This window comes from Capsella rubella, unplaced genomic scaffold (genome assembly GCF_000375325.1).
Source record: "Capsella rubella cultivar Monte Gargano unplaced genomic scaffold, Caprub1_0 scaffold_1, whole genome shotgun sequence".
Lineage (NCBI taxonomy): Eukaryota > Viridiplantae > Streptophyta > Magnoliopsida > Brassicales > Brassicaceae > Capsella > Capsella rubella.
Window position 1 is genome coordinate 5,788,006 of NW_006238923.1, and position 24,017 is coordinate 5,812,022.

The following is a 24,017-nucleotide window of genomic DNA, read 5'->3' on the forward strand; positions in this document are numbered from 1 at the left end:
AATTGAAGCAGAACATATGACACGTGTTAATGTCTCTTCATGACGGGGCAACACGTGTCTGCTGATGTGCGTTAATGGATGGATAATGGGCTCTGTTTAGTTTGTGATATTAAATGAAAAACGGCCCATCAGACAGAGAATGGGTTTTTAATTGTACCGGATTTAGCTCAGACCTGACCCGACTCGATCGACCCGGAAATGAACACTTAATGGGAAACACACAACAGAGGCGGCGTTAAGAGGAAGAAGGAAGTGGAGTTACAGTAGTGAGAGAAGGGAGGAGAAAGATGAACAAGAAGGAGATCTTCAAGCTAGCGAAAGGTTTCAGGGGAAGAGCAAAGAACTGCATAAGAATTGCGAGGGAGAGAGTTGAGAAAGCTCTGCAGTACTCTTACAGAGATAGGCGTAACAAGAAACGTGAGATGAGGGGTCTCTGGATCGAGCGCATCAACGCCGGCTCTCGTCAGCACGGAGTACGTTTTCCTTTTGCATCCCACCAATTTTTTTTTTTAATTGGGTTTGGCCTGATTGCTTCCCGTCAACTGCTAAAATGCCTTGATTCGATCAACTATTGTTACTTTAGAAATGAAATTTTTGAGATATTCATTTTGCAATTTAAAAATGAGTTTATTTTTTAGGTCCATGATCGAATCCTTGGGATTTAGGGTTTTGTTATGTTAAATTGGTGTGCTTAATTTCGTCCGAGTCTGTCGTTGTTGACATAATTGCTTTTGTTCTACCTAATTGCTTTACTGGCTTCTTCTTCTTGCTCACAAGTTGTAGTATGATTGTTTTTGCATCCACATAGGGCCAGAGATAGAACTTGCTGGGAGTTATTAGAAGATGGGCATTTCAGATTGCTTATATCTTTTCTTTGATCAATTTTTGTGTTTTCCAACTTCTGAGATATTATCCATATGAAGATCAAATTTGGAGTTTTTAAATGTATGAGATACTATCCGAATGTAGAATTAGGATGTGAATGTCTACCCTGTAGTTCAACTATGCTTAAAGGATCTTTTCGTGTTGGTAATATGACCAATACTTTTTCTGTCAATGGTTTCCAACTAAGTGAAACCGTAACTAATTCCTAATATGAGCAGAGAAACATATTTATCTAACTCGGTTAGATGTTTTCAGATTAGTAACACATTTGTTTTGTCGTCACTTTGATTACTTCTTTTTACTTATAGTTTTGGTTCCATTGTTGCATGTTTGTATGTCTCCTTCAAATCTGTGCTATTATATGTGGATTTCTACTCTGTTTCTTGTGAAAAACATGTAAATGATATGTTTGATTGGAATTTTAACATCTAAAACTTGAAACAGGTGAACTACGGTAACTTCATCCATGGACTGATGAAGGAGAACATCCAGCTGAACCGGAAAGTCCTGTCTGAGCTATCTATGCATGAACCTTACAGCTTCAAAGCACTCGTGGACGTCTCCCGCAAGTCATTCCCTGGAAACAAGAATGTGGTCCAAGCATCTCGGAAAGTAGACATTTCCTCCATCAATGCCTAGTTAGGACCAAGTTAGTTTCATCTCTTCCTTATGGACACATAATATTTTAGTAATTTGTCAGAATAACATGTACCCCGGGGATACTACTATATTTTTGCAATTTGAGAGAATGTATTTCCGCTTCTTATTTCATTTAGCAGATCTAAATACATTGATTTTTTATTATTTTGAGAAAAGAAGATTGAATCACCTAAATAGTTATAGACCTAAACCCTAGGATCCGAACAGTATTTGCTATAATCACGTCATTGTGCATCAATGCCCTGTCATGGGAGAAACAAATATCGGAACCGTGAGTCAAAAGGAACTACGCCGCATTTGCTACTAGATGAACCCAGGAAACCCCACCGCTGTCGCCGGTGAATGCACTGCTCAACAAATGCGGCTTGGCGAGGTGGCAAATGACGTGAAATCCACAGAGAAACCTTGCAGTCATCAACAAATTTCTTGGCAAAGCAGTGGAGCATTTGAGGCACAATCAACTTCCCCCTGGGGCTCACTCCCACTGACGCCTGTATATAATCTTTCTGAGCTTCTTCGAGTTCTTCGCCTACGTTCTCGGCTGAGTATATTCTCACCTGCAAGTGATTTCTGTGAGAACTTCGCTATCTGGTTCAAAAAATCTGATGTGAATAGCAGATAGGTGTGGAAATATTACTGCAGGAGATGAGTGCATTCCACAGCTGAGAGCGAAAGACACCAGAGGTTCAGGTTTGCTTATCCCCGCTTGTCTCTGTTCTTCTGATACTTTCAGCTTGAGAATGGAGAGAAGCAGAGCCTAAATATCCCAGTATAGGTAAGAAATATAGAATAGAAAGTAAAGATGTTGCAGAAATACAGAAGTTTGAGTGTAGTACGATTTGAGGTCGATGCAGAGGAGGGTTCATCTTTAAAGTCATGTATTCGATCGTTGCAGCGTTGTATGAATGCCCACCAACTGTATAAGCGGCCTGATAAAACCTCCAAATCAGAGACTTACGTTAACCTCTGTCTGAACCAAACCAAGAAGTCTTAAAGTTGTTTTGTGTGTGGAGATCAAACCTTTTGCATCAAGGAGAAGAGCTTTAAGTCCGTTTTTGGTACACCGTAAGCTAAGTATGCCTAAATCAGACAACAACGAAATTGTAAGTTTTGTTGTATCTGCAAATCGATGATTATGGAAAATTCAAAAGACACTATTACATGCATGATCAAGGCATTGTATATGTTGATCCAGAAGGCTAGCTTCTCGTTGTGGCTTAGTTCTGTTGGGTTTACTCTGGCAAGTCTTTCAACGAGGTTCCTGTAAAGAAAATACCACAAAGAGTTTGTCAAATTCCAAGAACCATTACTGAATCTCAGAAGTTGCTTAAACTGTGTTGATACCTGAATCTCCATAACTCATCTGAAGCATATCCGAGCCTCTTCTCCTCAACAGACATTGAAGCCACTTCAGTGGCAGATCTGTAACTCCCTATGTCAGCCCAGCTCAGCTTTCCTTGGACTCTAAAAGGATCAAATACATTGCTCTCTGCTAAAACATCTGAGTTCTTCTGAATATCTATCCGTGGACTCTGTGCCCACATTGAGATCCGTGAGTGTTCTGAAGGAGACCACCATGATGTTGATGACGATGATGGAGGATTCTCACGAGAAGAAAAACTGGTTGTGTCTTGCGAAGATTTGGAACCTGCAGATGTCTCTCCTAGTGACACAAATATGTTTCTCATGCATCTGATCATCTCCTTGGATAGTTCATTAGCATTATCAAAATTCTGCAAGGACTTTGCCAGTTTGCTTCTAGGTTGTGCTCTGTGATCTTTACGGCGCGAAGTTTCGTTCTTTTCGGAAAGTCTAACCAAATCTGTAGCGTTCTGGGCAACAATTTTTATAATCAGAGCCAGTCACAGGAGACAGATATTAAACAGACAGAAGAATTTAATTAACATACAGGTGAAGATAGAGAATGCGTGAGATTGTACTCGGCGAGTTTTCTCTCATTTCGCTCTTGAATCAGCAAGAAATGCAGAGACATGATCTCTTGTTCGAGCTTAAAGACTGTAGCTTCCATAGCTCCTATATTGGAGAGAAGTTCTTGAACCTGTGGGTTATTAGGAACATTTCACAAGGTTCAAATTTTTATCCCTGAGACGTTGGAGGCTTAAAACTTAAGACAAGTTGGAGGAACATACGCTACGTGGAAGAGAAGATGCGTGAGACAGCTCAATTTTATGGCTTTGATCAGAAGCCTTCAGCAATAGAACGCGTAGTGCAGTTTCCTTCTGCAATTGATCTCTTAATCGTTGCACCTGTTTCAGACCGTAAGAGAGTCTGAGCTCTAACAATTTTTTAACAGATTTCTCGATATGTGATTAAAAGAGAGGTGAGTGGAAACTCACATCGTGCTCGAGTTCGAATCTGTAATGGTGAAACTTGCTGTTCTTGGGGGAATCAAGACCGTTGATCACTTTAGTAACAACATTCTTCGGCTATATTTTCAGAGGAAGTAGGAGTCGTAAGAAATAATGTTTGTGAAGAAATAAAAGAGGAAATGAGTAGAAAGGCTAAGTGGGTTGACAGCTTGAGGAGCAAGTAAATGGAAACTCTTCCATTGGATATAAGGAAACTGAACCTGTGAGGGACTAACGGCTTTGGTCTGAGAGAATCTGGACAAAGAACTTCGTCTGCATAAGACACACATCAATGAAGAATTAGGAATAGGAAGAAACAGAGAGTGGAGGAAGAAGAATCACAATATTCAGACAAGAAAAGAAACTGGAAAAAGGAATGAAACTTACTGTTTAGATGCGAGCAGAGAGTCTGCAGACATTGTATGATCGATGAGATTTAACTTTTGGTTGGCTTCAGAACTTCGACTGGATCTCTCCAGACGCTTAACAAAATGAGATTCAGAGAAAGAACCTTGTGATCAGGAAAGAAGAAAGAGAAAGAGAGAGAGAGAGAGAGAGGTGTTGGGACATCTGTGAAGATGAGTTGAATGGGATCGGGTCCAAAGAAAGACTCAATAAATGCATGAGAAAATATTAGCTATTTGTCACTTTCAACACAGCCCCCATTGCACGAGTTGTTCTACCCAAAAAAACAGAGTAAGTTTTAAAGCTTGAAGTACCTTTATCTTCCAAGAAACTTTTTAAAACCGATTCAAGTAAAATTAAAAGTTTCACTATTATTAGGCTTTTTATATATAAAAAATTTGATAATGATGTGTGTATGATTGTTTGTATTCACGTTATGGAAGTTGGAATATAAAAGGAGTTTGCTTTTGTTTTTAACAAAAGAAAGAAGAAGATATATATATGATTGATCCATCTTGAAGGCTTAAAAGCCAAATAACATAAATGAGAAACAATAAATGTTGTGTTACCAATTAAAGTTTTTTAAATAAAATATAAAAAAGGATGGTAGCAAAGTTGAGGAATCTTTACATTAAAGCACCTTCCCACTCGTACATGTAGTACAGTAAAACCACGAAATTTTATTAATTTATAGTGATATTAATATTTATTATTTTATAATGTAAATTAATAATTATTAATTTATGGTGGTATTTTAACTTTTAAAGTTTTTTGAAATTATGGATTGGGACAATTTTACAAAATAAGAATAGTCTTTGAGATTATATAAATTTTTATAGTTTAGAATTGAATTCTATATTTATAAAAAATAATAACAATGAATTAAAAATATTATAAATAAATTCACTTCTATACAAAGTACATACATAAATTCAAATTTATGATTAATATCTCAATTGTCATATTTTATCATCCTATCAAACAAACAAAAAAATGAATATGATGCATATTTATAAATAGAAAACATTCAAAAAGGAAGGACCTAGAAAGTATTGAAGCTCTGCCCGTAGTTCCATTACTGCTTCGAATTCAAAAACAGAATCAAAAGTTTAAAAAAGGTTTGGAAGCATGGTAGAAGCGTGTTTCTGAAAAAAGCAAATCGAAAACGTTTTTTTTTTTTTTAGTCAAACAAATCAGAAAAGTTTTAGAAGCCAAAACTGCTTGAATTTGCCTATATACTGCTTAGAAATATATTTAGACAAAAAAAATACAGTTTAAATTAGAAACCAAAAAAAAAAAGAGAAGAAAGAACACATTATCTTAATGTCAGTGTATACAAAATAAATGCTCTGTGTAAAAGTATGTTCCTTTTTGATCGAAATGCGAAAAATAAATAAATGCTCAAGGCAGACCAAAGGAAATAAATAAATAATAATAATGCAAAACCTCAATCACGCGCTCTCGGTCTTGAAATTTCTATTTTATGCGAAAATAACCCATTTTCGTGGGTTTTAGTCCAGGGGTTTTTGTCTCACGCGCTCAACGCGCTTAAGTTACGCGTGGGTTTGCTTCTTGTGGCATCCTAAATTGGCTTAGCTTTAGAAATATTCTGCATAATGAACTGAAATTAAAATAACTTCATTAATTCATAATTTATCCAGGAAAATTAATTATATTCAGTTACCACCAATTATAATTTTATGATTGGGAAATGATCAGAAATTGAATACATGCATGGTACAAATATATATTTATGAAAAACAACAAATGAAAAGAGTAAAAGCATCATGAATAAAGATTAATAAAAAGACTGATCTCAGTGGTCCTTTTTATTAGGTTCTTTTCCAGTTTTTTCTTTCTGAGCTATTTGTCGAAACATATATAACTATAAAACGTTAACTCATTTAACAAAAATAAAGAAATGGTGTTTATGATCTAACCAATAGAAGATCGAGAAATATCATCTAGCTTAACTTCTCTATGCAAAAAAAATAATTAAAAAAGGTATAAATGATATTTTTTTCCTTTAAAACTCTTCTAAATCGTTAATATTGTCACGTAATGTGCCTTTCTATAAAAGTAATTAGTTTGCTTTTATCACTACGGTTATTTTTGTTGTTGTTACTTGTTTCACCTTTTACTATTTTGAAAGTATTAAAAAAAGAAAGGTAAATAGAAATATGTTTTATAGTTTTAACACTTTTCTCGTTTAATTTCCACGAATGTAATAGAATTTAGAAAAAACTTATTACTTTGTGTGGTTTGAATTATTACCTCCGAAATTAGTTTTTCATATCCAAATATAGAACCTTGAAATAGCCTCCATCAGACAAAAGAAAAAGTTATAGAAAAAATCCCTCAACCCATTGCATTATCTATTTTCTTCTTTTATGATCAACATTAGAAATTTGCGGATACTATTTTTTTTTTTTTTCTTTTTGATAAAATTTTTTTTGATAAAGTATTACAAATATAACACTTACTAACGAGGGAAAAAAGGAAATTTCTCCATTTTTTTATTTTGTTTCTTTTACAAAAATAAAAATAAAAAGAAGAGAAGAAAGAACAAGAAGAAGAAGAAAAGAAAATAAAAAATGTGGCTACCGAAAGCAGAAGCGACAAACAACAAAGGAACGAGAAGTGGTTCTGTGGCGATAGCAATAGATAAAGACAAAAGTAGCCAAAATGCTATCAAATGGACATTGGAGAATCTTGCCTCTCGTGGACAAACTCTTGCCCTTATTCATGTCCTTCCCAAATCTCAATCTTCTCTAGGTTCACATTAATATATTATGTCTCACATTTCATTTCCAGTTTAGTTTTTAGGGTTTTTAAATTGTGTTATTCAATTGCAGACATTGAAGAAGGAATCTCACATAAGCAACAAATGGAGAAACAGACGAAAGATCTCTTTGTATCCTTCCACTGTTACTGCAGCCGCAAAGAGGTATGTATACTTAATTTTTTTTTTTTTTTTTTTTTGTAACAGGCTTGTATGTATACTTAATTTAAATCCAAGTTTCAAAGCTTTTTTATTTAATTTATTTATTTTTGGTTTTATGCATGCATGCATGCAGATCCATTGTCTGGACGTTGTGCTTGAAGACGTAGACAAAGTCAAAGCAATAGTCGAATATGTTACGGTTTCTGCGATTGAGAATCTAGTTCTTGGTGCTCCATCACGGAACAGCTTTATGCGGTAATACAACTGATGATTAATGATTTTATTGGTTTGGGTGCGGAACAAGTATTTAACCAAACTTAGGGTTTCCTTTTTTTGATGATTTTGATCCTTAACAGAAGATTCAAAACGGATTTACCAACGAGTGTGTCAAAAGCAGCCCCAGATTTCTGCAATGTTTACGTCATCTCCAAAGGAAAGATCTCTTCGGTACGAAACTCCTCGCGTCCTGCTCCTTATCATCCATCAGTTCTTAACGAACCATCAGAGACTCATCATGATACTATCGCCATTGAGAGAAAACATAAACCAGGTCCGAGTTTTTTTTTTATATATCGTTGCTTGCGTGAAAAGCATCTCTCTTTAAAATCTACCATCTTCTTTGTTTTCAACAGCTAACACACCGGCCGTGCCTAGGGGACGAAGATCAGTTGATTCTGATGTTACCAGGTATTATATTCTGTTAGCAAAACAATCGAGAAATCTCTTACGTACGTGTAGCTTCCTCAAAAATGTCACAAGTCTTTTGATTTCGACTTTTGTAGATTAGGGCTGCCAAAACCACCACATGGACATATGAAATTAGTGGGGGATTTCTCAGATTCAGAGTCAGAGTTCTCATACATCAGCGCTTCTCAACAAGAATCCGACATTTCCTTCATCAGCTCGGGGAGGCCGAGTGTAGATCGATCTTCTTTCACCTACGACTTACCAGAATCAGCAAGAACCTCAAGAATGTCAACGAGCTCAGATCAGAGCATTGGCTCACATAGATTAGGAATCAAGTTTACGGATATGAGTTATCTCAATGGCTCTTCTACTGTTTCTGATGATAGTGGAAGAACTTCTTGTTCTTATTCATCTCAGAGCTTGGTATAAGTTGAAATCAAATCATATTTCTTTTGTATTGCTCTCCGATTTGTTTTTCAATTACAGTTCCATCAAAACTTTGTTGCAGGATGATGTTGAAGCTCAAATGAGGAGACTGCGTTTAGAGCTGAAACAAACTATGGATATGTATAGCTCAGCTTGCAGAGAAGCTTTAACCGCAAGGCACGAGGTACTTATTATACATCTTTAAGATCCATGTTGTTCTTTACCTCAAGAGGATTGATTTATAAATTGGTTAAAAATCTGGTTTAGGCGACAGAGCTGCAAAAGCTAAGAACAGAAGAGGAAAGACGATTAGAAGAATTAAAGATGACAGAGGAAACAGCAATGTCAATGGTGGAAAAAGAGAGAGCAAAAGCCAAAACTGCCTTGGAAGCGGCTGAAGCTGCAAACAGGCTTGCTGAAGCAGAAGCAAATAGGAGGCTAAACGCAGAGATGAAGGTATTGAAAGAAAGCGATTCTTTCTCTCGACATAGTATAGTCCGATACAGGAAATACTCTGTTCAAGAGATCGAAGAAGGTACAAATAATTTCGCAGAGTCAAGAAAAGTTGGAGAAGGAGGGTATGGGCCTGTCTTTAGAGGTCATCTTGATCACACAAGTGTTGCTGTTAAGGTTTTACGCCCTGACGCTGCTCAAGGAAGATCACAGTTTCACAAAGAGGTAACAAAATCACTATCTTCTCTACAAATTTTCTCAAGTAACTCTGTTTTCCCTATCGCTTACTTGTGTTACAAGAAAGAGGTTGTTGAATGAAATACTTTGAAACTTGACTCAGGTTGAAGTACTAAGCTGCATAAGACATCCAAACATGGTGCTTCTCTTAGGAGCTTGTCCAGAATACGGTATCCTCGTATACGAATACATGGCCAAAGGAAGCTTAGATGACCGCCTTTTCAGACGCGGAAACACACCGCCAATTTCATGGCAGTTGCGTTTCAGGATCGCTGCTGAGATCGCTACGGGTCTCCTCTTCCTCCACCAGACAAAACCAGAACCAATAGTCCACAGAGACTTGAAACCAGGAAACGTACTTCTCGACCACAATTACGTCAGCAAGATCAGTGACGTCGGGCTTGCAAGACTCGTCCCCGCGGTAGCTGAAAACGTGACTCAGTATCGAGTAACATCAGCTGCAGGGACGTTCTGTTACATTGACCCGGAGTATCAACAAACGGGGATGCTGGGTGTGAAATCAGATGTTTATTCTCTCGGAATCATGCTTTTGCAGCTTTTGACGGCGAAGCAGCCGATGGGTTTGGCTTATTACGTGGAACAAGCGATCGAAGAAGGGACATTGAAAGATATGCTCGATCCTGCAGTACCAGATTGGCCAGTAGAGGAAGCTTTGGCTCTTGCAAAGTTATCGCTACAATGTGCCGAGTTAAGAAGAAAAGATAGGCCTGATCTTGGTAAAGAAGTAATGCCTGAGCTTAATAGACTTCGAGAGCTTGGTGAAGAGAGTCTTGAATCTGTGTATTATGCTGGAAAAGGACGATCTTCACATGCTAGTCAAATCTCTTATACATCGGTAAGAAGATTTTATTCGAAAACACTTCCATCAGCTTAGATGTCTCTCTGTGATGTTTATGTTTTTGTGGGATATATATTGCAGGAAGGTAGGAGTGCTCCTTTAATATCAAATACTGGATCTTCTATATCAAACCCATAGTTTTAAGGAATTTGGTAAGATATAATTGTCTTTCATCTTACGTTCACGTATTTTTAAGATAAACAGTCCTGATTAAGATTTTGATTTGCAGGAGATAACTAACTTCAATAGAAGCAAGCCAAGAGCAATTTATTCAGAAAAGTAGTTGCTTATTTGAGCTGAAGCAAACAAGTGGCTATGGTTTTACTAGAGTCGGATTTGTGTATAATTTTTGTATTTTCTTTTTTTATCAAAGGAACAATATGTTGTATATACGTGGAAATACAAATTTACCATGGAGATTCATGCTGTAAAATTATATTTTTTTTTAAACTATGAATTACATGTTAGTCGACACGTAAATAACAACGTGGGAATGTTCTGACGTTGTCAAGTGTTTACACAAGAAAAAGAAAAGTCTTTCTTTAATGGGGTTTTAAACGAGGTATTTTTCTAAGGTACGAGAGAAATCAGAAACAATGGGACAAGGTAAAGAGGTCAAGACGAGACCAGATCCTCAAGTTGAGATTCAGGTTTTATTTACATTCCTCTGTTCTTTGCTTATGTATCCAAGTTTAAAAACCCACTCTGGTCTCTGTTTTTGATGAGGTCAGTTTATATTAATCAGGAAAGAGGAGAAATATTCTTCTTTTATAGGCCAAAGGTTAACAAAGAAGAAGCTCACAGTCTGGATGATGTTCAAAGGTTGTACATAGTGATGCGTCCTGAGTCCGGTGAGAATCCTACGGAGGAGAAACAAGACCCTCTTTCAGGTAAAGAAGGTTCCGATAAAGATTCCGGTGACGGAGATGCTAGCACTAGCTCCTCCGGCGCCAAGAACCAAGGTGAAGGAGGACACGGCGTGGAGGTAGCACAAGAATTAAGAACAAAGCAGTACTAGGGATTAAGCTCTTATTACATGATCATAAATTATTAAGTCTAATCTCAATCTTTGTAGAAAGTGAACATCGAGAAACAACTTCTGCTACGATTCATTGTGATGGGTAAGAAGAGTCTACCTGATCCGAGCAAGAAGTCACAACCTTTTTGGGGATTCGTGGAGATGGTGACCACAAATGTTGAAGATGTTAAAACTGCTCTCAAAGAAGGTAATAGTTTCTTACTTTCTTGCATTTACAGTAATATTTGGTGAATTTTTGTGATTATGATTTGTTTGTCAGAGGAGTATGAGACCAAGACTCGAGGACATAGACAGAAACCGCCGGCTAGAGCTGTCGGAGAAGGAATATATCGAATCCTCCGACATAAGCCTAGTCCGACACGAAAACACCATACACATCTAGTCTACAAGCTCGAATTCCCATCTAAGTCGCATACCAGAGCACAAGAGCCACAAGAGTCGATGAACATAGAACCCGAAGGATCCTTCTTGATCCAAATACGAAATCCAGAGCAAGGAGGAGGAGGACGGTCAGGCTTTGGTGGGCTGCAGAGAAAGAGGAGGGCTCATTTTCCGGCACATCTTCAAGCCCATTTAGGCCATACCCGGTTTGGGGCAGCGGACCCGCCCGATTTCCTGAACTACGAAGGATGCGAGTTGTTGTTGATTTCGGCGTCCGACGATATAGAGGAAGAGTTAGGGATGGAGTTGGACCCTGAGGGTGACGGTGATGACTCGACTTGCGATCTTTTGAAGACTTTCGGGGACGATGTTGAAGCCACTCCGCTGCTTCGCGGTGCATGGGAGTAATAATGGTGGGATGCCCACTAGTCAGCTATATTATACTTAGATGATAAAGCTACTAACTAGTGTTTTGAAGACAAGTATGGACGGCTTTAGGTGGTTTTATTTTTTCTTTCTTAGGGGTCAAAGTTTGGTGTATTTAACCTGTTATGAACATGACTCAAATAGTTTGGTTTAAAATATAAAATGACACAGGGAAGTGCTTAGTATCAGTTCAATGATCCATTTTAGAGTACACTAAACCTTAAACATGTTGCATGAATTCATAACCTACCTCAGCTCTTTCATTCACTATATATGTGCAAAGATGATTAGATATATCTTTTATCAAAAAAAGATTGGAGCCATGACAAGCGTGATAGTCGCCAACATCTTGATGAGAACGTGAATCGACGGTCCGGCTGTGTCCTTAAAAGGGTCTCCCACACTTGCCATTAAAAGACATGATTTATCAGTAGAAAAAAGTTGGACTTTCACATTGAAAGTAAAAAGGAAATGACCAATGAGGTGGAGACTAAGAAGAGGAGAAAGCACAAGGAACTTGAAAGATTGCTTACGTATCACCAAGTTACTGCAGCTTTGTGGGAATCACTTCCTTTGCCTCCAAGTGCTCCAGTCTCAATGTATTTCTTTGCATTGTCCCAAGCACCTCCTGCTGTATTTAGGAAGAGTGCCATTAAGATACCACATACTGTTGCAAACATTAGCATTGCAGCTACTACTTTTGCTCCAAGCAGAGGCTGTCCCGTGTAGTAGTATCCCAAGATCCGGAACACGAAACCTGAGGATACCAAATACAGAGGGTTTTATTATTATGTTTCTTTCTTTCTCATCTGGCAGCTTAACCAACGTGTTACTGACTTACCAACTGCAATCGGTGATACTATAGCCAACGCTCCTGGTTTTATCATCTCCTTCAAAACTGAAGATGCAACAATGGCAACACATCGAGCATAATCAGGTTTCTCCTTGTAGTCCTGTTACATTAAGTTCAAAAGGATACCCAAATGGAAAAAAGTAATAAAAGGGGAGGATGTATATATTTTACCATAATGCCAGGCCTCTCAATAAACTGTCTTCTTACTTCGCTGACAACCTCCTGTGCAGTTCGACCAACTGCTGCACAAGCCCAATAGCAAACCCTTTTGTTGTTGCTTTTGTGGTGTTCCCAACAGCATCAAGAACATCAGTGATCTCACGGACACTTTCTGGCTGCAATAGACAAGAGACTATTATTTTTCTATATACTTATTTCACAGCATTCGTGGGCCAAAGCCCAACAGATGGTCCACGGAGGAAATTCTTACCCAAAGTTGTGTTTTCCTTTTTATAATAAAAAATTATCCTGGCTACTAGTACTAGGTAGCTGCAAAACACTCGAATTCTGCAGTAGTTTCTCCGGAGAAGAAGAAGATGAAGCAACCGGCGACACCGAACACGGCGGAGGAAAGTAAAGCAGAGCAAAAGCAGAAATCCAAAAAATTCCCAACTCCGACGGAGCTAATCTCTCACTACCAGAAACGAGGGCTAGAACCAGCAGAAGCTTCGGTTAAGGTCATCGAAGACCTACAAAACGCGCTCGTCCGAGTCGTTTCGTCTTCCAGAAACCAATCGAGTAAGGATAAGCTTGTAACCGACGCCAGAAAAATCGACGCCATTACCGGGAGGCTCGCCGTCGTCGACGCAAAGCTAGAGACGAAACCTGGATACGTTGAGACTTTCGTCTTGGGGTTAGCTTCTGGTGCTGCACTTAACGGAGTTAACGCCGTCTGGCCTCACGTCACCAGAGGCATTGCCCAAATTTGGTCCGCCGTTAAGAGCGGGACTGATCCGTCAGCTGCCCCTTGAAATGTTCGAAAGAGATGTTCTCCATTCTCCAATGATTTTGGTTTCTTTGTTCTTCTTCCGGTGTTTGTTGTAGTAGCGAAATTTGAGTTCTCAGCCACTTCTAATTTTTGTATTTGTTGGAACAAAATCATCTCGTTATTACATTATCCCATTTAATTTTGCCTCCAAATAAAGAAAACCTAATGTAAAATTGATTAAAAAAAAAAAGGCATGTTTTACTTTAGAATAAAAGAAAATATACACAGGAAAAATGAAAATAATTCTTAGCAGGCAACTTCACAGACAAAATTTGCGACTGGAGTTGCAAATACTACAGGTTAGCCAAAATTTTCTCTCACTGCTAGTCTCAGAGAGAACCTATGATGATGCCAAAGGAATGCATAAAACTTACCCATCAAACTGGAATTTAGCAACTGGCACGATTGTGGGAAATCAACTGTGACATCAGTTTCCGTGTTATCTTTGTTTACTGTTGTTCTTGCTGGACTCTGCAAATAAGAATCGCATCAAGTGAGCAAAATTTAGCATTACGACAGTAATTTACATTTGCACATCAGCTTCCGAGGCAAAACATAAAGACGTTTGATATATAATGAAATCTTACCTTTGATTGCTTTAGGCGGTCTTGTATGACTGCCAGCGGTTGAACCTGGGGACAATGGTCGCTTTGGAGGTTTGGGCTTATGTGAAGGAATCAGAGACGAATTTAGAATGGCAGCAACTGCTTCACGCTGTTGCTTCCGTTTGGATATCATATCTTCAACACCACCTTGATTAGAAGCATTGCCTTTGTTTATCTGTCTATCTTTCTGTCCAACTTCATCTGTGGGATCTGCCCTCTTGCTACTGTCAGCCTTTGATGAAGCCTTCTTAGATTTCTTCCACTCGTTTGAATTTTCCTTCTTATAACTATTTGCATCTCTATTCTCTGGGTTACTGTTTTTCTCTCTACCTTTCATTTTTTCTTTCTTTTCATGGCTCCCTCTCAGAGTCTCTTCGGATGTTACTTTCTCACTGCTTGCAACTAGTTTTGTCCTTTGAGACGAAGCTTCTTCTTTGGCTTTTCGTTTGCTGTGCTTGCTCTCTGATCCTTTTGATAAGAGAGGCACAACATCTCCATCGGATTTCCTCATTTTTCTATCATTAGATGTCTCTGCTATCTGTTCCTTGCGACGTGAATGCTGCTTCTCAGGCTTAGAAAATTTATCTAGAAGATTCTCAGAATGGTTTTGTTCCATCACTTTTTCGCCAAACATGTAGTTGTACGGTCTCTTAACTGGTATAATGACTTCTCTTTCTTTTGCGTCTTTCACAAGAGCAGCCCAGTTATGGTCTCTTTGCAAGGTTCGTGTGTTACCCAAAACCCAAAGGGAGAGTTTGGCTCTAGTGAGAGCAACATTCATGCGTCTAACATCTGCAACAAAACCAATCCGACTTTGATTGATCCCATCAGGAGCAGAATGTGTAGCTCTTACCGTGGATAGCACTAATATGTCAACTTCTCTGCCTTGAAAACCATCGACAGTATTTAGTTCCATATCTGCTGTTACTTGAGCCCCAAATGCACCAGTGAAACGCGAACGTAAAACTGCAAGCTGACGTTTGTAAGGAGTTATAATGCCAATCCTTCCAGCAACAAATTCAGAGGGGTATCTGTAAGTAACAAGCTAGCCAGTGAGTAAAATGATATCATAGAATTTTCTTAAACATTGTGTAAATAGATGGCTTAAGATGAATAATGACCTCTTCTTGAAAAATCTAAGTAGTTGAACAGCTGCTTCAGCTTCTTGTTCATTGCAAACGGAGCTAGAATCTCCACTTCGATGCTCTTGGCCATCAACGATATCATAGAAAACGTACGGTCCAAGATGAGGACTTTCGTGAAATGGGGCTGACTTGTTTGACATGTCGACACCGTTTAGTAACTTACTGTCATAGAAGTGCATGGACGGGAATCTACAAATTTCTGGATGCATCCTATACTGTTAGGAGAGAAAGCATATTAGCCCAACTTCCAGACACAGACATAATTTTCTAGTTTCAAGCAAACGTTCAACCATTTAGCTAACACAACAAAGATAAAATTGCAGGGGAAACTTCCAATTTAAAAGAAGGAGAAAGTATCAAGTAATCAGCGTACCTGCTGGGTAAGCATAAGGATAGGATACCCAGCCCTCTGTAGACGTTCAAACATGCTACATTCATACAAAAATTTACTTGCAACGTTAGAGAGAACTGTTGCTGGAAGCTGCTTTGGGTCTCCAACCTGTAATAAGAGACAAGGTTATTCAGGTACAACTGCAAATATAGTAGAAACTTCTGTAACACAAGTGAACAACTCTCACCATTATACATTTCGTTCCTTTTGACTTTAACAACTGCAGAGGAATCAGTGTAGCGGGTTCCAAAGCCTGTACAGCCACAAAAACAAAAAAAGTGATGAACTGTGACGAGAACACCTTATGTCAAACAAGAAAGCATGCTACAAATATTTACCTGAGCTGCTTCGTCAATCACTACCGCATCAAATAAATTATCTTCAGATGGACTACCGAATTTATGGGCAGATAAAGATTCAGCACAAACATTGTACAAATCTCCTCCACAACCACTTAAAGTTGTAACAACTATTTGAGCTTCTTTAAGAATGGACTTCCGCAACTTATGTTTCAATGCTCTAATTTCATTGTTAGCTTTTCTCTCTTGAGCCTGAACAGCACTAAGATCTTTGTAAATCTTTCTCTTTTGCTCATATAACCTCCGCAATCTTATTCCTAGCTCCGCATCGGACATTGGCTTGCCATCATCATCTTTGTTCAGGTGTTCATTCGCTGGCTTCTCTCTGGCGTCTAAACTTTCTTGATTTATGTTTGCACGCTTAGCTTCAAAATGTGTGATCTGATCGACAATCTTTTCTAGATTAGAGCGCAGTATTGCAGAAGAATCTGCACCCTTACTACTCTTAGATTCGTTTATCCGCATTCTCTCCTCTGCCAAACGCTGATCAACAAGGGTGTCAAGAAAGAAGGGCATTGAATTTGGATGAACAGTTTTTGCATTTCCAACCCTCACAAGATAAGGTTTGAACATCTTCCCATCCCCGCCATATATGCCTAGACTGGATATCCTTGAAACTAATTCATCAACTGCAGCATTTGACTGAGCACAGATCAGCACCCTTCCTCTACCAATCTTTTCTCCTATCTTTTTCTTTGTTTCCCCGTCATCATTTAGCTGTTTAGCCATAGCTGCATCTTGCCATGCCCTTGCAAGAGCAACATTCGGATTCATTCTCTGCCTAGAAGTTGATGAACTATGATCTTGTTCAGAATTCCCCCTACCACTTGCTTTATGTGAAACGGATGCAAGCAAGCCACTAATAATGGCAACAATAGTGCGAGTCTTGCCAGTCCCTACAGGAGCAAACGAAATTTCTTTACATTCATCAAAGTCCAACATCAACAATCAATTAGTGCAAAATGCTAAATTTTCTCCCAGAGCATCTTATGACATTATTAGCTTTAGTGACAGAGAAATAAAATGACTAACCTGGAGGACCCTGAATAAGTGAAATGTCAAACGCTTTCATCAAATTGGATGAGCCAATAGCAACACTAATAGCCTGAAGTTGACTCTCATTGAAAGATGATTTAAGTATTTGCTGTAGAGAATGTGGTAGTGAACGCAGATCTGACTTTTTAACTTCAGAATCATAATTAGCATCACTCATAGGATTTAAGATCAGAGGAAGTACAGGAATATCCTTTATGAACGACAGAGCTTGAAATTCTCGAACTTGGGATGTAATGTTGAGAATGCGACTTGCATGCCACTGGCTACGTTCCAAGAGATTCCTTCTAGCTTGATTCAGACGTGACGACGCATTCTGAAGATACAAGCGTATATTCAAAATGCTGGACCGTTTTTTGTCATCCCATTCCCGTCCTTCCACCTAAGAAACAGCAAGGTAAGTAATCTCTATCCTGATCTTTCAAAGTATATATCCAACAACTATGTAGAGTATCAGAACATCAGGAATAACTCTTTATCTTATATTAAAATAAGTAAATCAAATTCCGTTGAAGCTCCAAACCAGCACCCTGAATATATCTGATCAAGTAACTATAGTATATTTGTGGTTTTCAAGCATATACATTCCTGATTCTACTTTACCAAGAGGGTGCAAGTTAAACAAAATACCACATACCTTTCCCATCATATTAACACCCATATTGCTGTTTTCTGGATGCTCTTTTGTGAACAAAACCAAGTCATTCTCAGAAAAACTTTTCGAGTTGGATCCATCATTTTCATCTTGCATAAAACGAACAAAGTGAAAATCGTCAACCCTTTCAATCGATAAAACAGACAAAACACCATAATATATCTCCCCCAGTGATGATATCTCCTGGAAGCAACTTTGCAACTGTGCTTTAAACTCCTCCAGAACCAAAGGCTGAAAAATCTGAATATATTGCTCAGGTGAACCAAAGCGAACAGGAACTTCCCTAAACTTTCCAACAATCTGATTCTCATCTTTATTTGTTGACGCCAATCCCACAATCGCATAGTAGTCCATTTGCAAAATCTTTCTAAACCAATCTTCAAGCTTTGGTGGTCTAAATCGTTTGAGTCCGGCTTCTTGCCTTTGCCAACGATCGGATGTCTTATTGACAGGTGCACAAAGTTGAATGACTTGTCTTTTGGGAACAATAGGCCCTGGTTTTGCCAGGGGTAATAACTGTGGTTTCCGAGGTTTAAGAGCCAAGTCCAAAGGATCAGCCTCTGTCTCATTCACTACTTTTCTCAAATCCATGTCTTTCGCCTTGGAAATCGCAGATTTCTGAGGCTCTTTTAAAGTTGCACGAGGGACGAGTTCATCAGTAGCCTTCTTTAAGTTGGGTCTGTTTTCAAATGAAACAGGATTTTCCATATTCTGTCTTTTTTCCGCTTCCCTACTCATACCTGCAGCCTTGCTTGGTTCAGCATTTCTCGTGGGAAGATCCTTGACAATATTACTTGAGCTAACTGTAACATCTCTCTCTGAATGAACTGACGTTGAAAGCTTTGAAGCATCCCTACCAGAAGTACTCTTCTTCAGAGAAGAGACCTGTGAGATACTTTTAATAGGTGGAAGAGTTTTCTTGATATCAGGTTGATGAGACTTATGCAGACTAGGTAACTTCTTCAATGATTCCTTCTCTGCCTCATCCACTGTTAGATCCATCATATTATCTAGTACTTTGCCAACAACATCAACAGGTTTGAGAATCTTGTACTCAGTCGCCTTGGGAACCAGGCGCGAAATTTGTTCTGCTAATTGCTCGATGTCAACATCATCTGAATTAAGAAGAGGCAGAGAGCATTATGAACTGTATGCCAGTTATAAACAATTGACAAGCAAGAATCCACTAACCAGAGAGTATAACATGTCTGATAGCTTGGACTGCTGAGGAGCAAGCGTCACTGTTTGATCCTTGTAAGATGTCTAGCAAAGCCACTAATGCCCGTTTCCAATATGCAACAACAACCTTAAGTTGTGACCTTCCCCAATCAATGAGATCAGGAAGCCATTTAAGATCAGATGTATCTTTCAAAGTTCCTCTAGCATCACAGGAGTCTTCATCGCTTACTCTAAGTTTTCCCAGAACAACAGGAAGAATCTCAAGCAAACGCACACATGTCATCTGCCAAATTAGAAAATCGGAACCTTAGAAAAAGAAAAAACTAGACACGTTCCAAAAAGAAACACATACAGCCAAAGAGGACAGCAGAATAAATAACAAGCAGTAGTATAACCAGAGATCAATCTATGAGAACTTTCAAATAATACCTGGCAAAGACTTTGATGGATGAAAGCCTTTCCCTCAACTAGACACTTCCTTATCACGCCCAATGCAACTTCTGCCAGCAAGTAATGAAACTTTAATAATTCAGGCGTAGCACTCAAGGAATTTCTGCCCTCACTCACAGGCAAAGCATTAAAATTAGGTTGCCTCAAAAATCCCCCTGCCGAGCTCTTCACTTCGTCAGTACTGGCCACCTCCTCTTCCTTGAGCAACTTAAACAACAAAAAGAAAAAATGGTGCAAGATCTGAAAGCTTTGTAGGACAGAGCTCAAATGGACCTGCCAAAATCAGGAAAAAAACAGAAGATATAAGCAAATAAAAACAGTTGCAAGTCACAGACTAATGAAAAATGTAGACACTCATGATTAAAAAAAACTGAAGTATGTGAAATGCTCAGGCTAGACTTTCAATTTCTATAGTGGAAAAGGGTGGAAGATCTGTAGCCTTAGCAAAGACTAACATTAAGAACAACAATACCCACGGAGCAGAAGAATGCAGAGTACTACTGAACTTGCATCCCATGACATACTTCAAAATAGATAGTTAAATGTCTCATTGCATGCATATCCTCCTATATGTTGAATGAAAAAATTAGCTGCTGTTTACCTGCTGTAAAACATGTCTAACTCCAGAAGAAACAAATAGGAGATGTGAACTTTGAGAGCAGAGAAACTTCAGCCCACAAGACAGACCTCTGGTATTTGAAACGTGTTCCAGCATAGACTTTCCAAATTGCCTTACATTCTGTTAACAAAAATAACACTAGCAATTGTTCAACTTTACACACAATAGAACAAGAACATAGAGTAATAAATATCTAGTCATCATCTTTTATAATGGTACCCAGGACATCATTATAGGTAATTACATACGTCATCTGGGTCTGAAAGAGAAAGGATGAAGGTTTCGGCCATCCCAGGTACCCAGGTCCACTTTTTTCGACATTCTTCACCCATTTGGACCAGATAACAAGTGGTCAATCTACAAAATCAAAACCCATAAACTTACTACTACAAAGGGTAATAGAAAAATTAGTAGTGTTCCTACCACAACAGTGAAAATGAGTACCTCTTCAATGTTCGTGTCAAAGTAAGACACATTTTAGATACTGTCACAGAGTTTTTGGACTCCTTTCCTGGTCCTCCGTCATCAGATCCTGTTGCTACCTTCCACCCAAGCGTGCCTTGGATTTCAACAGCAGAAGATGAAAGCCAAGTTTCTATATCAAGTGTCATTTCATCATTCTTATCAGATTCCACCAAACAAAATCGTGATCGAGACCAAAATACTGCTTGGGATAGCGATACTGGAAGGTTTAGAAGATTTGTATTTGTAAGAGTAGAAATCCACAGCATCGGGATGCACATCCACTCTTTACATTCCCCAAGAGTAATTTTGCTCTGCTGGGTAAAGGCTCTCCAGTGAAGATCACTTGCATCATCAGCAGTATGGGAAAAGGGGAGATTACTTTCATTGTCGTCATATTGCAACTCATTGTCCATATATTTACCAGTATTATTACGTAGCAGCGAAGCTAGTAAGGCTGTTGCATCAGATACCAAGATAGCTTGGACAAGATCAATAGCAGGTTGTCGCAATGAAATATGGAGTGAAGAATCTTTATACGACGACACAAGAGATGGGCCCCTGTCACATCAGTTGACTTCCATGAATTGTCTTTGTGAAAACTATTGTGTCCTTGTCTAACATTTACAATTTTCCAAAACTACAAATGAACAGGACGATACACCGAACACAGCACTCAAAACATGACAGTTATCTATCTTGGCATACTGCAAGCAGACCCCAGTGAACTTTATGTATTCTACACATAGGACTGTCAAAATATTTAACATCCATATAAAGCTAACATGAAAGTTGCCGGGAGAAAGAAACGATCACAACTACAAAAAAAAATTATATATGAAACTATAACCGTCCTACTTAATACTCATGTCATGTAATAAGTATTTGATGAAAATTCAAAACCAAGGTTGAGAAAGAAGCCAACTTTTCAAGTAAGTAACAGACAACAAACAGCTGCAAAACAAAAAATAGGCCGAAAGTATACTAACCACATGTGTGCACACTCAAAGGGAGGGCAAGGAGGGTTCATTGTGTAACCTCTGAGTACAATAAGAAGAGCAATCTGAAGATAAATTTCAAAAGTTTGATGAAGATAAGAGTATAAAAAAATGCCACAGATATGTGTTAATTGAAAAGAAGTAGAACTACCTTGTGGCCAATTCTTCTTGCTAAAACGCTGAAGTTACTGCTAACTGGGACCTGATGAAGGAGAAAGTAGAGAAAGTGTCTACGTTGCTTTTCGTGCTCACCATCTCGCAATGCTTCAAGGGACTGGACAAATAGGATATGCAAAATATGGCAAGGTAAGTAAACGAAAGCATGTCAATCTCCTAAGAGAATCATATACGTAAGAGAAACTAATGCAAGCTTGCCTGTAATAAAGGCTGGAAAAGATCAAAAATGGCTTTGTGGATCTTCTCAGCTTTTGTATGGAAACACTGACCCAACAATGTGTTACGCATCACACTTGGGGATAAGGTAGACCTAAGCCAGAGCTTACAACCTTTTATCACATGGGAATGTGTCAATAACCTAATATAGAGCTTCAAGATATACTGGCTACTTTAAAAAACGACAATAGTTACCATACCAAGTGTCTTAAATAGCTCTTTTAGGCAATTAACAGCCAGCGAAAATTCAGGTGAATCGCCACTTATATGATTTAACACTGTATCAACAAAAATAGGGTACGGCTCTAATATCCCCTCTTCAAAAGCAGGGCCTTCTAAGAACTCAAGCCTTTAATAAGCAACAAAAATTCAGGAATCAACGAATCAAGCATATTTCGAAAACAGTAAACGAACAATGAAACAATAAGGGGAGATTTAGTCACTAACTCTTACAATGATGTCATCCCAAGCCATATGGATGAGCGGTCTAGATAAATCCTCGGCCTTGGTTCTTGAGACGCAGAAGGCAGTCCCTCCATCTCCAGAATTCCAATGAACTTCTTGAGCAATGGCTGGAGGCGCTCCAACTGGGTTGCTGATCTGCCATGATAGCAGGATAAGATCAAAACATGATATCTATCAAAATTTCAGAAGCACTAAAGACAGTCCTGCGAACAGAGTTAGCTATGAATTTACTTAGTCGCTGTAATAAAAAGGGAAATATACCTCAACTTTCCCATGGCCCTTGCCAAGCGATAACCAATTATACGCACCCTTCTATTGAGAAAAAGGAGAGCATACACACCCTAAAAAGAATGAAATATGAAAACACAAATTCATATAGATTTTGTTTAGAAGGAAACACAATAAGCTCTCCACAGGTTATTAACATACCGGAAATTCTTGGTTCTCAGCAAACGCAAGCTCGTGAATGTTGTCGATTGACTCAATAAATTTCTCAAACTCAGAGCATAAGGACATATCATCAAAGAAGAAGGGAAACATCAAAACCTGACACCAAAAAACGAAGGCTCACAAGTTAGAAGATGCGAATCACATGATGCAAAGAATTGACATGACATGAGGATTGAGGATTCAAAGTGAATAGAAAAATACAAATCATCAGAGTCAGTTATCATCCAGTAGTTTTAAAAGAAGGAAAAAGAAACTGTTACAAAAATCTCAGACCGGATAATATACCACAGTACCTCGTACATAACACTAACAACTTCTGCATGATGATGATCAGGATCATATGTTCCTTTTTCGATTTTCGAGTTAATCTCTTGCAAGTGCCTGGTGACCCTTTCCTCATCAAGTTTTCGTAACACAGCAAGTAGTGGACCAACAGAAGAGCACTCATACTCTTTTTCATACATCTCTTGAGTCTGATGGTGCTGACAAATGCATTGAGCACAAAGCCGCATCTCTTCAGATATTCTCTTCCACAAGACCTTGAGAGGTGAATCAACTCTATCATCTTTAAAGTAATTGTAGAATGTCTCTATAAGAGGTCCCATTACATCACCATGCCCACACCAAATATGAGTATCCTTGGGCAAAGATATCAATAAAGTGAATGCATCTGTAAACCTGGAGCAAGATAGAAAACAAAACAGTCAGCTAGAACTGAAATCAGAGCAATGTAATAGCTGAATTTTGTCTAATTTTCGGATATGAAATCGATTTAACAATGAACTATCAGAGGTATAGCAAAACCATTGTTCCTTGCGCTGGTTAAGACGTCGTACTGCAGAGGGATCAGAATCGTCATTCTCCTCTTCGTCTTCCTCGATTCTCCTCCACCGGCTCAGTAGCTCTCCACTTGAGACATTAGTCGACATTTTAGCTCTCAATTTTTTTACAACGGCGGCAAAAAAACAATCCAACAGCCGCTGTAGTCAAAAGTTCCGGCGACTGGAATTAGGGTTTTTGATTTACACAGGGGAGAACCAATTGAAATCCCTTAATCCGAATTTCTTGGTCCTCGTCGACAATATTTGATTTCCAGAGAAGAACCAATTTTGAAAGCCCTTACTGTTTGTTGCCTTAGTGGGAGAGAGAAAAAAGCGAGCGTAGAAAAAATAAACAGGTAC

At 38.5% G+C, this 24,017-nt stretch overlaps 7 protein-coding genes across 11 annotated transcripts; 4 read left to right on the forward strand and 3 right to left on the reverse strand.

Moving 5' to 3' along the window:
• Positions 1-202: 202 nt before the first annotated feature.
• On the forward strand, positions 203-1,651 carry LOC17900519 (50S ribosomal protein L20). The gene is made up of 2 exons (XM_006305715.2): positions 203-473; positions 1,330-1,651. The coding sequence occupies exons 1-2, from the start codon at positions 288-290 to the stop codon at positions 1,522-1,524; spliced, it is 381 nt and encodes a 126-aa protein (XP_006305777.1). The 5' UTR covers positions 203-287; the 3' UTR covers positions 1,525-1,651.
• LOC17898340 lies at positions 1,625-4,682 on the reverse strand. 2 transcript variants are annotated; one of them, XM_023777456.1, is made up of 11 exons: positions 4,302-4,682; positions 4,136-4,187; positions 3,903-3,992; positions 3,696-3,812; positions 3,455-3,604; positions 2,890-3,377; positions 2,707-2,806; positions 2,566-2,625; positions 2,382-2,474; positions 2,183-2,278; positions 1,625-2,102 (listed from the first exon to the last, which is right to left on the reverse strand). In XM_023777456.1, the coding sequence occupies exons 1-11, from the start codon at positions 4,331-4,333 to the stop codon at positions 1,791-1,793; spliced, it is 1,590 nt and encodes a 529-aa protein (XP_023633224.1). In that variant the 5' UTR covers positions 4,334-4,682; the 3' UTR covers positions 1,625-1,790. The 2 variants fall into 2 exon arrangements, with proteins under 2 accessions (XP_023633224.1, XP_006303954.1); XM_006303892.2 differs by having other exon boundaries at positions 2,183-2,302.
• A 2,231-nt stretch (positions 4,683-6,913) lies between these two features.
• On the forward strand, positions 6,914-10,236 carry LOC17900580 (U-box domain-containing protein 35). The gene is made up of 11 exons (XM_006304326.2): positions 6,914-7,094; positions 7,175-7,266; positions 7,397-7,518; positions 7,620-7,813; positions 7,896-7,950; positions 8,046-8,373; positions 8,459-8,560; positions 8,644-9,054; positions 9,170-9,922; positions 10,007-10,077; positions 10,155-10,236. The coding sequence occupies exons 1-10, from the start codon at positions 6,914-6,916 to the stop codon at positions 10,061-10,063; spliced, it is 2,295 nt and encodes a 764-aa protein (XP_006304388.2). The 3' UTR covers positions 10,064-10,077; positions 10,155-10,236.
• Positions 10,237-10,508: 272 nt separating this feature from the next.
• LOC17898107 lies at positions 10,509-11,959 on the forward strand. Its single transcript, XM_006304586.2, has 4 exons — positions 10,509-10,575; positions 10,671-10,910; positions 11,001-11,151; positions 11,224-11,959. The coding sequence occupies exons 1-4, from the start codon at positions 10,522-10,524 to the stop codon at positions 11,751-11,753; spliced, it is 975 nt and encodes a 324-aa protein (XP_006304648.1). The 5' UTR covers positions 10,509-10,521; the 3' UTR covers positions 11,754-11,959.
• Positions 11,904-12,965, reverse strand: LOC111832662 (pyrophosphate-energized membrane proton pump 3; the record flags this gene model as incomplete). Its single annotated transcript, XM_023790283.1, is given in 5 exon segments — positions 11,904-12,174; positions 12,305-12,528; positions 12,613-12,724; positions 12,796-12,881; positions 12,884-12,965. Coding segments are annotated over 4 exon segments (501 nt in total), but the record flags the coding sequence as incomplete, so codon positions are not given.
• Positions 12,966-13,060: 95 nt separating this feature from the next.
• LOC17899418 lies at positions 13,061-13,746 on the forward strand. Its single transcript, XM_006303698.2, has one exon. The coding sequence runs from the start codon at positions 13,161-13,163 to the stop codon at positions 13,593-13,595; it is 435 nt and encodes a 144-aa protein (XP_006303760.1). The 5' UTR covers positions 13,061-13,160; the 3' UTR covers positions 13,596-13,746.
• LOC17897170 (helicase SEN1) lies at positions 13,615-23,951 on the reverse strand. Of its 4 annotated transcripts, none has more exons than XR_002835339.1 (23): positions 23,641-23,951; positions 23,130-23,514; positions 22,816-22,932; positions 22,648-22,727; positions 22,375-22,521; positions 22,122-22,270; positions 21,904-22,034; positions 21,680-21,802; positions 21,520-21,593; positions 20,513-21,091; positions 20,317-20,425; positions 20,051-20,188; positions 19,429-19,722; positions 19,012-19,282; positions 17,803-18,935; positions 17,145-17,547; positions 16,092-17,008; positions 15,941-16,006; positions 15,736-15,861; positions 15,339-15,577; positions 14,200-15,248; positions 13,987-14,083; positions 13,615-13,695 (listed from the first exon to the last, which is right to left on the reverse strand). XR_002835339.1 is itself a non-coding variant. In XM_006306510.2 (22 exons), exons 1-22 carry the CDS (start codon positions 23,763-23,765, stop codon positions 14,052-14,054), a joined length of 6,687 nt encoding a protein of 2,228 aa, XP_006306572.1. In that variant the 5' UTR covers positions 23,766-23,951; the 3' UTR covers positions 13,790-14,051. The 4 variants fall into 4 exon arrangements, 2 of the variants coding, with proteins under 2 accessions (XP_006306572.1, XP_023644780.1); XR_002835338.1 differs by having other exon boundaries at positions 13,687-13,774; XM_006306510.2 differs by lacking the exon at positions 13,615-13,695 and having other exon boundaries at positions 13,790-14,083.
• Positions 23,952-24,017: the final 66 nt, after the last annotated feature.